Source organism: Uranotaenia lowii, chromosome 3 (genome assembly GCF_029784155.1).
Source record: "Uranotaenia lowii strain MFRU-FL chromosome 3, ASM2978415v1, whole genome shotgun sequence".
NCBI classification, from domain to species: Eukaryota; Metazoa; Arthropoda; class Insecta; order Diptera; family Culicidae; genus Uranotaenia; species Uranotaenia lowii.
The window spans coordinates 293,673,089-293,690,516 of NC_073693.1; the positions used below are offsets into that span (position 1 = coordinate 293,673,089).

At 37.7% G+C, this 17,428-nt stretch overlaps 3 protein-coding genes and 1 long non-coding RNA gene across 5 annotated transcripts; 2 read left to right on the forward strand and 2 right to left on the reverse strand.

Annotated features, from left to right (window-relative positions):
- Nucleotides 1–309: 309 nt before the first annotated feature.
- LOC129751403 (uncharacterized) lies at nucleotides 310–940 on the reverse strand. Its single transcript, XR_008738696.1, has 3 exons — nucleotides 758–940; nucleotides 583–683; nucleotides 310–517 (listed from the first exon to the last, which is right to left on the reverse strand). It is a non-coding gene; the product is annotated as an uncharacterized LOC129751403 (long non-coding RNA).
- A 976-nt stretch (nucleotides 941–1,916) lies between these two features.
- LOC129754786 (RRP15-like protein) lies at nucleotides 1,917–6,219 on the forward strand. Of its 2 annotated transcripts, none has more exons than XM_055751023.1 (2): nucleotides 1,917–2,056; nucleotides 2,112–6,219. In XM_055751023.1, the coding sequence occupies exons 1-2, from the start codon at nucleotides 2,020–2,022 to the stop codon at nucleotides 2,960–2,962; spliced, it is 888 nt and encodes a 295-aa protein (XP_055606998.1). In that variant the 5' UTR covers nucleotides 1,917–2,019; the 3' UTR covers nucleotides 2,963–6,219. The 2 variants fall into 2 exon arrangements, with proteins under 2 accessions (XP_055606998.1, XP_055606999.1); XM_055751024.1 differs by having other exon boundaries at nucleotides 2,118–6,219.
- Nucleotides 6,148–7,851, reverse strand: LOC129754784 (RAB6A-GEF complex partner protein 2). The gene is made up of 3 exons (XM_055751020.1): nucleotides 7,620–7,851; nucleotides 7,258–7,562; nucleotides 6,148–7,093 (listed from the first exon to the last, which is right to left on the reverse strand). Exons 1-3 carry the CDS (start codon nucleotides 7,745–7,747, stop codon nucleotides 6,231–6,233), a joined length of 1,296 nt encoding a protein of 431 aa, XP_055606995.1. The 5' UTR covers nucleotides 7,748–7,851; the 3' UTR covers nucleotides 6,148–6,230.
- Nucleotides 7,852–8,154: 303 nt separating this feature from the next.
- LOC129754785 (ribosome production factor 2 homolog) lies at nucleotides 8,155–17,279 on the forward strand. The gene is made up of 3 exons (XM_055751021.1): nucleotides 8,155–8,323; nucleotides 8,385–8,600; nucleotides 16,453–17,279. Exons 1-3 carry the CDS (start codon nucleotides 8,304–8,306, stop codon nucleotides 17,219–17,221), a joined length of 1,005 nt encoding a protein of 334 aa, XP_055606996.1. The 5' UTR covers nucleotides 8,155–8,303; the 3' UTR covers nucleotides 17,222–17,279.
- Nucleotides 17,280–17,428: the final 149 nt, after the last annotated feature.

Here is a 17,428-nt window from a genome sequence, read left to right on the forward strand (position 1 = left end):
TTTTTTGCAGTGTAGAAATCAAGAGGATTGTCATTGAATTTGGCAACCATAAACAGCGGGCCCATAACCTGGGTTGCCAGGTGCCCAGATTTGTCTGTAAAACCAAGACTTTTGAACCTTCACGCTAACTTTTGGCTACCCCTTAACGAATACTTTTGACCCGTTATTGAATAAGACTGGGAGAACTCCTTTTTTCGGATAAAACCCCTTTACCCTTTAAGGGGTACTCAGTATGATAACGCCTTAGCGGGTCAAAACTACCCCTTATTTGAAACGCTTGCGCTGGATAGAGATGTGAGCAGTGGCTTGTTGAATGGAATAAAAAGCAATGAAATGTCTAATCAAAATAAAACTGAATTACTATATTTAAAAACATCATGTATTATTTGGAATAAGATTGTTCATTAATAATTATAGGAAGTTTTTAAATGCCGGTCCTCCGTTACGATTTTTTTGTCCGGAATTCCCATTTGCCCTGGACGTTTTCCTAGCGGTAGCGGTATCGAGATGACGAAAACTGAAAGAAAATTAAACTTTTTGTAATATGAAAATTGCTTAATAAATTTGAAGGAAAATGCTTACGTTAGAATCCGACAACATCGGCTGGCTTGAAGTGCCGATACGAAACCGTCTTTGTGCTGCAAATTAGGTGATGAAACACCATTTCCTAGTTCCAAGATCATCTGTAGCGGGAATTATTCATCTAATATCTTAATGTTCATGAATAATGTCTACATTAAATAATAATAAAACTTACCACGATTCACGACCGCAAATGAAACGTTTGAAAAATGACAAGATTGAAAACTACCCTTTTTGAAGGGAATCAAGCCTTCCGAAATAAGGGGTAATATTGATCCGTTAAAATGACCCTTTATTTGACAGATAGTGGAGGTTCTCAATAACGGGTCAATTTTACGCCTTTAAGGGGTAGCCAAAAGTTAGCGTGTTCGTCCAGACATTGGTTAGACACAGATTTTGCCCAGATTTTTGCTGAGAGTGCCCAGATATTACAGACTTTCAAAATTAAGTGATGAAATGAATATTCATGCACCGGATTTGATCCGTAAATGCCAGATTGGACTGTATTCTTGCTTGTATTCATGGTATTGGACCAATCATCCATTAAACATTTTTAAACAATAAGATCGGCATGGTACGCAATAGGAAACAGTGTTAGTTATATAGTTCTCATCTACCCGAATACCACAGGACAATCAGACCAACTCACCCCCCCCCCCCCCTCCACCCGATACGCGTATCTTCAAATTTCTTGTTTAGTACCAAATTTGTGATCTTCCTTATGCACATGCAGACACACACACAGACTTTTTTCCAAAATTGCCCAGATTTTTTATCCTCAACACCTGGCATCCCTGCCCATAACAAACGTGACATATTTGGCAGTCAAGGAACCGAACTAAGTGTCAAATCCCGGGCACCTGGCAACCCAGATTCTATCTCGAAAGAACTATGGGCAGCCAAAGTTAACGCACTGACCACACTGACTTGACACTTGAAACAAAAATTCAACCATTTTCTTTCTAATTTTTTTTGTCAGATTTAGTAGGTTCGCAATATCAACGGCAGGTGGCGAACCTGAAAAATTCGACAAAAAATGCCCTGTAGGAAAAATGGATACCTGTTTAGCCCGATTTTATCGTAGAAATTGCCTGTTTTTATTTTAAAGTTGGGTGGCATTTCCTAACTGGGATAGCATTTCTTCAAATCGATCGATGTGCACTCTGGAATCGATATTGCGCACTGTTGGAAAAAATATCCAGAAAACGAAATCGAGTGTCCAGTCAGTATGATCAGTGGTTAACGTGTGCACAGCAAAAATTCCAATAATTGAATTTTTCTCAGTGCAGAAATCAAAATAATGAGGTTGGCGAAATACCTTTGTTTACCAATTCTCGGTTTCACCGACGCTGTATATACACGTGCGTTTTTTGTTTCGCGTTTCAGTAAATTGCTCACGTTATTCATTTAAAAAGCTGTTAACAATAAAACCTGAGTATGGTAGCCGGGGTGAAAATTGCCAAGAAAGCTAAAGGTAAATTGCATATAAAAGATTGCTTCAAATGACCATAAGTTTCTTACATTTCTAGCTGTAGCTTCACAACCTGATGATAGCGATAGTGATCAGTCGGAGCTGAATCTGGAAGACGATGATCAGCACATGTCGGATGATGAGTTCCCTATGTCGGAGGATGATGCGGATGCGGACGAGGAAGGTCCATCGAAATGGGCCCTCGCAATGGCCAAATATCTGCGCAAAAGTGACGGTGGTCAAATTCTTTCCAAAGCTGTGAAAGACGTTGATGCGATTCGCAAACAAGAAAAACCCAAACCGACGTACCAGTTTGAAGTTGTCGGGGAATCTAGCGCATTGTTGAAATCTCAGTCTAAAGACGAACCGAAGGAGAACGATGAGAAACCTGATGACATGGAAAAGGCCAAAGAACTGCTTCGTCAGAAGGCTCTTCTAAAAAAGATTAAAAAGAAAGATATTTTGGGTTTACGGGTAAAGCCGTCTATTGGCGACTACGAAAGGGAAAAATCGCTTAAAAAGATTGCCACTAGGGGAACGGTACAGCTTTTCAATGCCGTTCGGCAGCAGCAACGAGATGTCAGCAAGAAGTTGGACGAAGCTGGTAAGCTGGAATATAAACGAGAGAAGGTACTCAAAAGTCTGAACAAAAAGGAATTTTTGAACATCTTGATGAATGGACCACGAGCTAAATCGGAGCTGGTTGACAACTTGGTTAAGGATGAAACCAAAGAGGAGGTAAAATCAGAGGAAGAATCGGGGAACGACGAACAGGAGCCAACGTCTACATGGGGTGCGTTAAGAGCCGATTTCTTAACAGGCAAAAAATCTGGTTGGGATAAGGACGAGGAGCAGGAAACTGAACAACATGTAGATGGTAATTTGGGTGGAAGCTCAGAATCAGATTGAAAGTAATCGAAAAATCGATTACCATCATGTCACCATCTACCGCCCAGTTAAGCGGTTTTTCAACTTCAAACATGTGTAATAAAAAAACGACGGCAGATTTTTATTCGCTTTCTTTTCCAATACATCTCAAAACTGCTCCACTTTCAATTAAAAATTTAGTGGAATGCGAAAAATGTGCGCTTTTCAAAATAATTAACTAAATTTCGAGGTGTTCAACTGGCCCTATTACCGCCCACTCGACTTTTTTGGGTATCAATAAGGTTTTCTTAAAGAAAAACTATCTAACAACACGGAAACTGTTCTTTTTAGTATTTTCCATGTCACGAGCTGTCAAAAGCATTTTGAGGAACTTGAGAGAATACATTTTGTGAAATTTTTCCCGCAAATTTTTGACAAATTGTTACAAAGTGCGTTGACTGACAAAATGATGATTCCAGGCAAACAGCCTCAAGTAACCGGTTACTTTCAGCGATAAAACATTTTCTAACATAATCGAACTAAATTCTTCTTATAATTTACACATTTGACACAATACATGCGTTAAAAACAAAGAAATTGTGCGTGACCGGTCATTAGGAACCCACACTTTTTTTTAAACACCAATTACCGCCCATCACTAAACGCTTCAAAAAACAACAATTATTAAAAAAATCGGAAATTTTTCGATGCAAATCTATTCTACGAAAATAAAACTATCGTTTCAAGTCGATTTTAGGTCAAATAGGTACTATCTTGAAAACAAAAACCCTTTTTGCCCTAGGAGTACAGTAATGCTTAGTTCGCTAACAGGCGTCGAATTCAACAATTTGACCGGAAACCAAAAACTAAACATTTAATTTCTGGCTATAGTTGGCATAACTAAGTGATGTTTTTTCAGTGAAATGATCGAACAATGATGCCGACACTGAACACAGGTCTTATTTTTGGAGAAAACATCCCAGTTTTTTCAAAATACAAACAAAAGGGTGATTTTGGGCGGTAAATGGTGTCTGGGCGGTAGATGGTGACATGATGGTAGTTTACATTAATCAACCCCCTGGCAACTTGACGTTTCCCATACAAATCGCGTGTGCCAGTTTTTTCTGGTTCTCTGGTTCTGTCAAATCGAAAATCGAGCTACTCAACATGTCGAAAGGACCCATATTGAAATATGTTTTCTGTTACTGGTTCAATAACTAAAAAAAAGTTTTGAAATTAGAACTTTTTTCTATGTTTTATGTGAAGTGAATCTGTTTTCAAAAGTTTAGTCTAAGAAATCGAGTAGAGCGTTAATTTGTGTGTCCTACATAAGGTATAAAAGTTCTGGACTGCTTTAAATAAATTACTGATATCCAGTAGTTTTTTGGGACAAGTTTACCTTCCACCGAAACTGTTGAAGACACTCAAGCACAATAAATGTAAAATACAACACAACCCTATCAAACATTAAGAGATTTCCCTAAAGTGCGATGCATATGAGCATTTTAATAGAGAATTCGTTTTCGTGTGGTGGTGCACCGGGGCACTACCGGTAGTGCACTTTTTGCTGTTTTCATGCTCGTTTTCACGATGAGTAGTCCACTGGTAGTGCACCATAAAGTGGACGGTGGAACACTCTGAAAATATTCGGTGTTGCTGGCGCTCTCACCAATACTCTCATGAATTTTGACAGGATGTGCTTCCCGATGTAAACAAATATCAGCTGGTCTTGTTTATTTTATACCGTAAAAATTGCGTTCTAGCTATTTCCACATAGTTTTTTCCTTAGTTTACGGAAACTTGTTCCGGATTCAATACCAGTGCCGTTTCCAGCAGAGGCGGAGAATTTTACCCGGAGAAAACGTTCCAAAGCAAACAAACGAACGGCCCTCAAGCAACTGGAGACAGCCGGAAAACTACCAAGAGTCACTCGTTTTAATCTTCAAGCAAAAATGGAGGATGCGGATCGGACGCTCCCAAGAAGAAATGTGCCCAGAAGGCTTACTGCAATCGGTTCCAGGAGATACCAAAGAAAAGCAGCAAATCCGAGTGCAAAAAGTGCAACCCAAAGATCTGGGGAATCGCACAAACCGAAGAGTTCTCTTGCTCGGGCGGTTCCCTTAAGTTGGTCTCGTGCAGCAAGAAGTGTTAAGCTGCTTCGAAGCTACTCTGCCACAAGTCAGCTTCGAGCGTTGAAGCCCCCGAGTGCGTGAAAATCGTGAAAGAACTGTGCTTTATTTAGGGTGACGATGCTCGGTTGCGTCAAGTCCCGGATTCCAACCCGTTGCCCTTCAAAAAAGGCAGTTCGAGACTGCACCCGCATTGGGGACTTGAATTTTTTTTTTACGGGATTTTCTTCCTCTGGGATGATTCATCACTACAAGGGCTTGTTTTGGGATTTTTTTGGTAATCTGAAACGGAAATACTCGAACAAAGAAGATGAGATTTGCGAGGAATAAACGTTACTCTCAAGACAAAATATCGGAACCACCAAGCTGGGGTAACTGCAGTCCAGCAGCAGCAAACATAGACCGCCCAGAATCAGCCGGTATTGCAGTTATTATCATCAGGGCCAGAGGCGAATCTACCAAACAAGCCTCTAATAAAATAAATCTGAAATTTTCACATAGTACATAAATTCATGCTTAAATTTTTATATGATTCGCAAGACAATGATCAACTGAAGTAAATTTGATTTCAATTTTCGAAATTAAACGAAAACAAATACCAGCTGTAATGGATTTTTGACAGCTTGATATTTTCTGTTGACACTGCCGATTTCACGCACACCAATAAAGGTGAGTGCAAAACTCGATTCATGCTCGTTTTCAGCGTGGATGGTGCAACACTTTCGGGTGGTGAAAACGAATACGGTATAAATAACAAAACAATCACATTATCGCAGAACTTTTGCCATTTTATAGAAAAACTGTTCCTACACAATATATAAATCGGTAGAATATTGAACAAGATTAACAATTTTGGTTAAAACTTTTTTTTATTCATTCAAAAGTTATGAATTTGCCTGATTCTCACTACATTTAATAGTGTGCCCTTTCCATATGCATGACTCGGAAAGTATGTAAACAAGCGGCACACATGCGACATCTGCGATTTTGAAACAGACACACGAAACTCGACCAAACTATCAAGTTGCCAGGGGGTTGACATTAATACATCCTAACTCAATTATTTTGAGCTGAATTAGGTGTTAAAAAAGCAAAACGTTATCTTTGAGTGTATATAGTTTTAACTTCAATAATAAAAAATACAATGAAATACAGTTTATACTATCTTAACCTAGGGTTTGTTACTTCATGTTTAGTACGAATGTTCCGCTAGGTTGCGGAATCTGAACAGGAGCAGTTGGGTACAGAGTTACTGGTAGGTTCCATATCATAGTTTCGATCGATATATCTGTCGGAGCTTGCCATTCTAGGCTTTCCGGGTTATTTACTACGGTCAGCTCATCATTGGTACTGGTAACGAACTGGAAATGCAACCGCCATTTCACATCCACTAGATCGGTTTCGAAAGTTGGTGTTACGTACAGCGGAATTGGGAGAATCATCTGGGTCTGGAGCAGGCCCAGACACACTTCATGGTGCTTAGTGTAGTTAGTAATGCGACCAACTGTAGCGGAACTAGCGGCATCTTTCTCCTGTTGGTTTGTTGACGTGGAGTTAGGTTTTTCGCTTTCCTTCTTTTTTACAATTTCTTCGCATTGCAAAGTTACCGAAAGCTGCACACATTTTACGGTGCCACAACTGAAGTCTAATGTTCCAACAATATCTTCTCCCAGTTTGTAGATTGGCTTGAACAAGCAAAACCGACCGACTCTACCGCGTTTGTTGGAAATAAGATAGAAGTTCGGTCTTCTTCTGGCGGTAATGTTCTGCAGATAGTGCAAAGCGTACTCAATTTTCGATGGAGCTTTCTTCTTTTCCAGGAAAGGATTGTTCGGGGCAAGGTCCTCGTTCGATTCGTCGTTCAGAGTGATTGTTTCATCACTGCAGTTAATCGGGGGCAATGGAAGAACACGTATTGGAATGTGCAGGGCCTGCACTGTGGAACCAACTCGTTGAGTGGCTACGGTGATTTTGTAGTAATACTTTACCATAACTCCACGGTAAGTGGGCGGAGTATTCGTGGGAAGGGTTTCACGGAACATAACTAAAATGAATAATGGTTATTATATTTTGTAATTTAATAACTCTAACGCAGTCTGTCGATTACAATTAACTATTATTATCGGCAATTTATGTGAAATGTTAAAGTCAGGTCTAGCCCAGGAACTGAACTCCATTTGCAATTTCAAAACGAACCATGTTACTTACACTGTCTGGATTCCCCCGGGGATAATCGAAGCTCGCAGAACAGGATCTTCGGTTCCGAGGACTGAAGCACTTCACCCTTCAGTTGATTGCTGGCATTCAGAGATGTCGATCCACTGCCTATGTTTTTGTTGATTGGCAGTGCGGTTACCGTGACACTATTCGAAGTGTGACCGCCACCGCCATCAACCCCGGTTGCGTTTCCGGATCCAATAGATCCACCCCCAACTGCACCACGCTCCTGAAGAGTGGAATTGCAGTAACAATGTATTTGAACGGTGGCCCATGCTAGATTTTCTAGAATGTCACTGAAATTAGAGATTTGGTTCAATTTTACGAAGGGTAATCTGTTGTCGATTACTTACCTATTGCTCTGTGAGATTCGATGTTCTGGAAGCGACGGGTTGGAGAAAGTAATCAAACACTCCACTACCTCGCCACAAAGGAAAACGGCGCTCTGTTCACGAACCAACCTTGCCGTAATTTCAATCATTTTCGAAAACTTTTATTTAAATATTAAACGCTGACCACAATAGAAACATTTTCACTTTTGTATGATTCAAGCTTGTTTACATCGCAATGACACGTTGCTTCAGATGAAGATGGTGGATGATGAAGACTAGAACGAGCATGCATCGTTTTTTTAATGGCATATGCAGAATAGAAGTAAATATAAACAGTTAAATCAGCCTTGTATAAAACACTTATTTTTAAAGTGGACAAATTTTAATTGCACAGATTTATTGGGATTATAAAATACCAGAAATAACTGAACTGTTCAAAAAATGCATATCAGACTTGGCGCTGCGTGACGCCTATTCAGAGGGCTTATTTCACTCTCGATTTGATTTTTAATCTGTTGTACTTGCAGCACTGTTTAAATTCAAATGTCATTTGACGCATCACCACCGAAAAACGGTAAAACGCACCGCAGGTAGTAAACAACATCAAAACAACGTGTTTCGTGCTGGTCCAGAGCGGTATTTTTCCTGTTAATTTAGTGCATAAATCGAAACATTTAGCTACAGCTTTACTCGATAGTAACGAGTATGTCGACAGGTAGAATAAAGTAAGTATACCCTTCTGGATAATTTATAACAAATGATAGAATAAAATGTTTCTCAAACAAGAAAGCCGATGACCCGCCGGGGCAAACGGGTACTGGATGGCCGGGAACCGAAAACAATCGAAAATCCTAAAAAGACGCTCATCATGGAGGGTCGCAAATGTTCCAACGAGGTACGGCAGGCCCTGAAGGATTTGCACCTCTTCAAGAAACCGCTCGTTAGCTTGATGCGTCGGAACAACGACGTGACGATGTTCGAGGATGCCACACCATTGGAGCAGTAAGTGTGTAATATTTGAGTAATATTTGATATGGTAGATTTTTGTAATTTTTGACAAGCACCCAATAAGGGTCAGTTTTCAGGTATCAGAATAAGGTTAGCTCTAAAGCCTAGTCCACCCACACTAGGCAACATGAACTGCGATTTTTGTTATGAGACGAATTTTGTTGTCTGTTGTTGTTGTTGGAAACCTGAGACGGTCTCAGTTTCTCTCGAAGAAAATGGGAGACGCTGAGACCGTCTCGAGACGAACCGTCTCCTAGTGTGGACTAAGCTTTACAGCAGCACATTATTAAACGTTTGAAATCAATTTTTTTAAATATAGGATTAGATATAATTGATGACTTATTTTAATTAAGGATTTCGAGATTCAATTAAATATTTACTGCTTTTGTAATATTGAAATCCTAGGAAAGGCTCCCTCGTTCTTTAACGAGGTTGGTTAAAATTTTTATCACAGAACATAAACTATGGTTTAACTGTAAGAATGGCTAAGAGTTCAGTCAAAAAATTTACAAATGTTGCTGAAAACATAATAGGATTTTTTTTCTTAAATTTGAAGATCTGCTATCAGGGATCTAGGAAGCCCCGTGTTTCCTGGTTTACCCAAAGCTAGGTACAATCCCCTAGCCCGGTCTGCAACGCGATGTGTAAGGACCATATATAATTTTAGTTTAACCTTCCCATGCCGTTCGCAAAATATCTGTTAAAATTTTTTCGGGTCTATTTAACCTGCAGTTTGTTATCGTTCCCCTGGCCATGAATAATAACCGATTTTGATGATATTATATTCGTTGTTTAGGTAATTTAATCTAGTTTCTCAACATTATGAAATAAAGTCAATATGTTCTAGGAAATTACCAGTGGTCGGTTCCGAATGAAAAAAGTCCAAAAAAAGAGCTCTTTTTGAAATGCTTATAACTTCTGAATGATCTATTGTTTTGATCTAACTTAACGGTTTTCGAAATTCCGTACCCTAGGCTGTAATGGGTCACGGCGACGGCGTGCATTACTGTGTTTATGGAAGTTGACGGTTTGGAAACAGACTCTAAACTAACATAAACCTGAGAGGGCGGTTGCACGTAGCCTTATTCGATATGAGATCATAGAAAATAAATTAAAAGGTGATTCAATATCGTAATCGTATATTTTTTCTTTGATGATCCGTGTTGATAAGGTGAATGGGAGTTGAAACACTTGCCCTCCCTTCCGTTGGACAACAACAGCATTGCGCAGTGGAAATATCACAATTAGTTGTTTTAATGTTGATATTTCCACTTTTCCACCATGCGCAAGTTAGATTAGAATAGACAGTATTGTAAATGAATGATAACTGCCAAAATTAGATAGGCAATTTAATTGTACAAGAATTAGTTGGATGAAGATGTTAACAATTGGCACATGGTTAGGTATTCAATGTTCAATGTGCTACTAGGCAAGGTAAAGTAATAGTTTCCTTCTCCCCAATCTAGAGCATAAGTGTGCATTTGCGGTTTATGAATTTCGAAGGCTTATTCTTAAATCAAGCATTTTACAAGAACTAGAGGCTGATTGGATCAAAATGCTGTTTAGACAGTTTCCTGTCAAGAATATTTCCTTTTCGTTTTGAATACTTTTTGAAAGATTTGTCTTTTTTTTGGTTAGGTGTGAAATTCAAATAATGAAGTAAAAGATAGATGATAGTCGAGGAAAATAATATTGGAGATTTATAAATAGGAGTGTAATTTATTTCATCCGAAACAGATTGAGGAAAGTTTTTCTGTGAAATTGTAAATGTTCGAGATTTTAGAAAAACAGCATAGTTCTTTCTCATTTAATACTTTTTTATTGTAGTTCGATCTTATAACTCGATTAGGTTTGAAATTCAAATAAGGATGTAGAAGATCGGGGTTTTAAAAATTGACAATTCATTTTAACCAAACCAAAGATCGACTAAGGTTGTTTGAGAAGTTGTTCAAAATTATCAATTAGGTTTTAGAAGAACAACATCGCCATTTGCATTATGGTTTAAATCCTGTTATTTTGATAAGTCAATGATAGTACAAAAGATATTGAACATGCAATTCATAGTTGTATCTATATATTATTTTTTAATTTCCAAAATATTTGGTACAATTATTATTTGTGTTTAGCGAAATTCTATTAATTGCTGCATTGAGAGAAAGCTTCTTATCTAGATGTTTTGTTCTGAATTCGAAAAATATGTTTTTTTAGTCAATTCAAAGTTATTGCATCGAGTAAGGTTAGGTGACATGTAGGGATAACTCAACTACGGTAAGATAGTGAACCCTTCTGACAATGATATCGAGACGTTAGCATATGATAACTTTTGCTACCATACTGTTTCTGCTCGGTTGAATTGGAGGTTGGGTTAACTCGAAGCTCATGTAGGGCCCAATTGTCCCAGTCCGTCGAGCACTATCTTAACGCTTCCCTAAACTGGTGCTTCAGAACCCTCGGGCTCTGTTGCCGCTATCCTACTCTAAGCTATTCTACTCTCATGTAAATTTTCCTCTTCTGTCCCCCAATCTGTTTTTCTTTTCCGGGTCAGCCAGGTAGCTCATAAACCCATACAAAAAAAAAAAAAAAAAACTTAACGGTTTTCGAAATTGTTGAGAATTTACCTTTCTATAGATGTACAAATATGTAGGGGTCCAGTGGAAGGTTTGGCCGCTATCCCGGAACTTCCGGTAGAAAAAATTCTTACTTAAAAAAAGTCACCCAATTTTGGCTTTGCATTGCTGTATCTGGCTTACCAATGGACCGATTCTCTAAATTCAAATTTTAGTTTTTTTTCGATACTTTTTTTATTATATTCATAGAACAAACTTTGTTTCTAAAACAATTTAGTTTTTCAGTATCTCTGAATGAAACTAACAACTTTTTTGACATTTTTCAACTCTCCCTTGGGTTGATGGGTTCTCTGGGTTTTGTCATCGTGATTTCTCGGATATTTTCACTAAAACTGTCCACTTTTTATATACCCAGAGATTCATTGAAATCTGCCCTTTCAATTGGTATACTTTTTGTGAAGTTTTTCAAAAATTTGTAGCAACGTTTTTCCAATATACTGAAAGCTGCCAGATTTCAACCAGTCCAGCACACATTTTCAGACGGTTGGCGTACTAAATTAGCACCCCTCCGTGTAGTCTCAAGAGAAACGAAATCCTTTGGCTCTCCTGTCGCTCACCAAACCTACCTCCTAGCAGCAAACAGGAGGAATCGCCGTGCCGCGTGGTTTGTAGATTGAATTTTGTTTGACTTTGCTCATGCTGATACTTATGTTATGAATGTTTTATTTTTTTTTTTTTTTTTTATTATTCTACACGGAAAATAATAAAAAGGTAAAATTTACCGAGTTAGCAAAGGTGAACGCTCGTGAAAGCCAAAAAGGTAACTTCTACCTCTTCGAGGTGAAACTCACCTCACAGTGAGGTAAAATTTACCTGAATCGAGGTTTGAAAAAAGGTACAATTCACCGAGAAAAAAGGTGAATCCAAAAAAGGTAAATCTTACCTCGTAGCGAGGTGAATTGAGCTCGATAAAAAAGTATAATTCACCTAGAAAAAAAGGTAAATCCAAATAAGGTAAAACTTACCTCGTAGCGAGGTGTAATTGACCTGGATTGAGCCAAACAAAACGGTACAATTCTTCTAAAAAAAAGTAACTATTCGCCGAACCCGTTCATTGAGGTTAAGCTGTTTTGTCATTCTAGGAACAAGTTTTGCTTTGTGCCTAATATGTGAAAATCGGAATAGAAAGGTAAGTGTTCTTAAATATCATTTAGTTGTGCTGGTTCTCGTCATAATACTATTGATTTTGTTTCAGATCGGCCCATAGAGCTTTGAGGTGTATTCCACGTCATCCTCCAGCCGGAAAAGCCGAACCTGACCGGATTAGTCGAACGGAGGAGGCCATGAATGTACGCAACGCAGGTGGATTCAGCGGCCATAGCGGCTCAAAAGAACGCGAAGCCGAATTACCAGTCCCTATTTATCTCCAATAAATATCATTTTTGAAGGAATTTGGTATTTTTTAAATTCTTATTGAAGAAAACAATCAAACCAACCAGCATTTACCTTTTAAATCAGTAAATGGGAAAACCGTATTATTTACTATTTTGCTAGGTGAATGCGAAAAAGGTAAAATTTACCATTTTGCTAGGTAAATTGAAAAAAGGTAAAATTTACCTTTTTGCTAGGTGAATGAAAAAAAGGTAAAATTTACCTCGAAAGAGGGGTGGAAAAAATTCACCTCGCGAAAAGGTAAATTTTACCTTTTTTTTATTTTCCGTGTACAAATGGCTTAACCTCTAATACATAGCCGGCCAAGTGTTAAATGGTAAATTGTAAATTACATGTCTATATTACAATTAATGAAAAAATCAGCAATATTTCTAAACATATTTCAATTTTTGGTTTTTAACATCAACTGTAGATCAGGTGCGATTCGTTTTTCCAGTAGAATTTTCCAGATAGGCCATCTCATCTGTCCAAAATTGGGACAGCTGAACAAATAGTGATCCGGATTGGCATTAGTTGCTCCACAGCTACAGTTTGCACTTTAAATTATGCGGTTACGATGAAGGTGTGCTGGCAATCGAGAGTGATTGCTTATCAGTTTAGAGAGTATAACAATTTGCCTCCTTGAAAGCTCCGTTTTGAAGAACCATGGTTGTAGAGACACTTCCTTCATGATGCTATGACAAAAGCGACCTTTGCTTCCTGAGTTCCACCGATACTGCCAAAGTTGCTTGGAATGCAGACGATATGGAAATGAAACATCGTTAGAAGTTATAATGTAATCATTTCCAATTCCTTCAGTACACGCTTTTTTGGCTTCTTGGTCAGCCAGTTCATTGAGAGGGATTCCTCGATGCGAAGGCACCCACATGAAGACAAGTTCTGATCCTTTATAGGTAATTGAATTTTATATTTTTTTGATCTCATACCATGCCAGCGGGTTTTTGGACAAAGGTTTAGAACATTGAAGGCTTTTATGTTTTATTGTTGGAAGGTCAATGATTTGCTAATAAATATTTATCATAACTAATGTAGTTCTTTAATCTTTCTTTCAGTTATATCATCTACTTGTCTTATTCGAATATTTTTGAAAAGTTTTATTTATTTCACTCAATTCCTCTAAAATCTAAAATACAAGTGAAACTTGAAAATTAGGGAAGATATATATCTTATATTATATATTTTTTTTTAGAATTTAGAACTCTGAACTCATAATTCGAAGTCCAGAATACATTATCCTTGGTTCACAAGACAGTATTCAGAACTGAAAATATCGTATTATATCATAAATTCAAATGTTTCTGAATTCTGTATCAGAAATCAAAATGCAGAATTCAGCATTTCGAATTCCTAAATTCAGAATCTGAAATCTCAATAAAAATGAATTGAGATTAATAATTCAGAATCTTGAATTTAGAATTTAGAACTCAAATTTTAAAATTTAAAATGTGGAATTAATAATTGAAAATTTTTAGTTCATAATAAAGAATTTAATTGAGGGATTAAGCGTTTAGAACAAAAAATTATGAAGAAAAAATGAAATTTCTACGATTTTTGACAATTTTTGTAAAAGTTCTGTATTTTCATTCAAAAATTTCTAAATTTCACGTTTTAAATTCTTAATTTGACATTTCAAAATCTCATTTCTGTATTCTAAATTTTTAACTCAAAGTTCTAAATACGAATTCTAAATTAAACCTTAATCAGAAACCCTTATCAAAAATCTGAATCTGAAATCTGAATCTGAAATCTGAATCTGAAATCTGAATCTGAAATCTGAATCTGGAATCTGAATCTGTAATCTGAATCTGAAATCTGAATCTGAAATCTGAATCTGAAATCTGAATCTGAAATCTGAATCTGAAATCTGAAATCTGAATCTGAAATCAAAAATCTGAAATCTGAATCTGAAATTTTAAACTGAAATCTGAATCTGGAATCTGAATAGGAAGTCTGAATCTGAAACCTGAATCTGGAATCTGAATCTGAAATCTGAATCTGAAATCTGAAATCCGTGAGTTTGAGCCCAAGAGTAAACATCGAGCCCAGTTGTACCTGATAAGTTTTTTCCATGACTGTCTGCAAACTGCATCGTTTATATAAGTCGCGAATCACATAAAGATGTTAAAACGACTTTAATCGAAACAATTTTTATTTATAAAAATATTAGATTTCACAGTTGCAGAAAATTGTGCTTGAATATAATGGAATAATGTATAATACCATCCGTAAACATATAGGTACATATATAATATAAAATATCAAAAAAGATTCAAGCAATACCTACAATAATATAACATTCATTACATTATCAGCATCAGCACAATTAATCAACAAACCACGCGGCGAGACGGCAGTTCCTCCTGCTGCTGGGTTGGGAGTTGGGTGGTAGATTTGGTGAGCGACAAAAAGAGAGCTAAAGGATTTGTTTCTCCCGCGGCTACGTGAGGGGTGCGAGATTTGTACACCAACCTGGTGAAAACGTGGGCCAAACTGGTTAAAATCTGGCAGCTTTCAGTAAATTCGAAAAACGTTGCAACAAAATTTCAAAACACCACACAAAAAGTATGTCCATCGGAAGAGGAGATTCTAATGAATCTCTTGGTATATAAAAAGTGACCACTTTGAGTTCAAATTTTAGAGAAATCACGCTAACAAAATACCGTTAACCCACCGACACGAGGGGGATTTTGAAAAATGATAAAAAAGATGTCAGTTTCATTACCATATACTGAAAAAATGAGATTTTTGAGGAACCAACTATGTTCTACGAAAATAATAATAAAGTTATCGAAAAAAAACTAAAATTTGAATTTAGAGAATCGGTCCATTGGTAAGCCAGAAACAGCAATGCAAAGCCAAAATTGGGTGACTTTTTTTAAGTAAGAATTTTTTCTACCGGAAGTTCCGGGATAGCGGCCAAACCTTCCACTGGACCCCTACATATTTGTACATCTATAGAAAGGTAAATTCTCAACAATTTCGAAAATCGTTAAGTTAGATCAAAACAATACATCATCCAGAAGTTATAAGCATTTCAAAAAGAGCTCTTTTTTTGGACTTTTTTCATTAGGAGTCGATTACCGGTAAAATCCTAAAACATATTGACTTAATTTCATAATGTTGAGAAACTAGATTAAATTACCTAAACAACGAATATAATAGCATCAAAATCGGTTATTATTTGTGGCCAGGGGAACGAGCGCAAGAGCTCGGGTCAATATGACCCGAACGGCATATTATCGGTTTTTTTCATGGGGCCATTTCCGGTGGTCCCCGGAAGTTATCTGGTACTACAAATTGTGTTTTCTGCTGCTCTGCATAATTGTTTCAAAATTCAGATTTTTCCGATTTTTTTGTCACGAGTTATGATGAATTGAATGTACGCTTCGGGTCATATTGACCCGAACGGCGCGGGAAGGTTAAAAGCGAAACGTGGGGAGGCTTCCTCGAAGTTTTTTTAAAATCATTTCAGGACATTACCGTCTATCTAGTTTTATTCATTATTTAAAGCCAAAAGACATGATTAACGGCCATTACGCCAAATGACCATTATGCCAAACTTCCATTATGTCCATTATGGCTTTATGCTAAACGACTTTTATGCCAAGCGGCTTTTATGCCAAATGACTTTATGCCAATCGCTATACAATCCGTTGGAACATAACTATAGGTACAAAAATACTACCGTTCTTTGCAACAAAATTTCAAGAGTTCTAAAAACTCCTTTAAAATTAGCAGAAAGCAAACGTGCTCATGCTTATATGCATAGTTACATTTATTCGAAACTGTCTAGAATTGTCAACAGCAAAGGTTATTTTTTTCCACAGGCTCGCAAAATCAAACGACTGCCACCTGTTCATATTCGGGTCATCCTCCAAGAAACGTCCGAATAATCTGATTTTGGGCCGAATCTACGATGAGCAGGTACTGGACATGTTCGAATTGGGTATCAAGCAGTATAAAAGCCTACAGGAGTTTAAAAACGAGAAAATATCGGCCTTCGTCAAACCGGTCATCATATTCAACGGCTACAAATGGAAGCTAACCGAGGAGCTACGCCGCTTGCGAAGCCTGCTGCTGGACATGTTTCGAATCGAAACGATTGACTCGATCCGACTGCAGGGTCTGGAACATGTGCTAAGTTTCACCATTACAGAAGATTTGACCGTCATGATGCGTTCTTATCGGATGCAATTGAAGAAAAGTGGGCAACGGACGCCGCGTATCGAGCTTACCGAAATGGGTCCATCGATGGATTTGACCATCCGAAGGACGAAGATCGCTTCGGATGATCTGTACGCGAGATCGCTCAAGCAGCCGGCTATCTTGAAGGTTGCCAAACGGAAGAATATCAGCCGCGATGAGCTGGGTAACGTTCACGGAAGAGTGCACGTGGGCAAACAGAAGATCAACGATATCCAGACGCGTAAGATGAAAGGTCTGCGAAAAACGTCCGAAGAGAAGAAAGCCGAGCGGAGCAAAAAGAAGGCAGCCCGTGCTGCGGAGTCCGATGTCGATAATGCCTCCGATTACGACGATGTGGGTGGTGGAAGTGATGGCGAACGCGGTGGAATGGATGTGGATGATGATGAGTGATGCGAGGTTCAAATTTTTGTAGTTTTATATAAATAAATATAAAGGACCATATTCGGAACATTTCTTTCAATATTTTGTTTGTTCGAAAAATCATACTGTAGAATTGATTCCTACCCAACTTTAAAAAAGATTAAATTTTATTCTAAAGATTCAGAGGCGAATCTACCAAGCAAGTCTCTCTAATAAAATAAACTAAAATTACAAAGA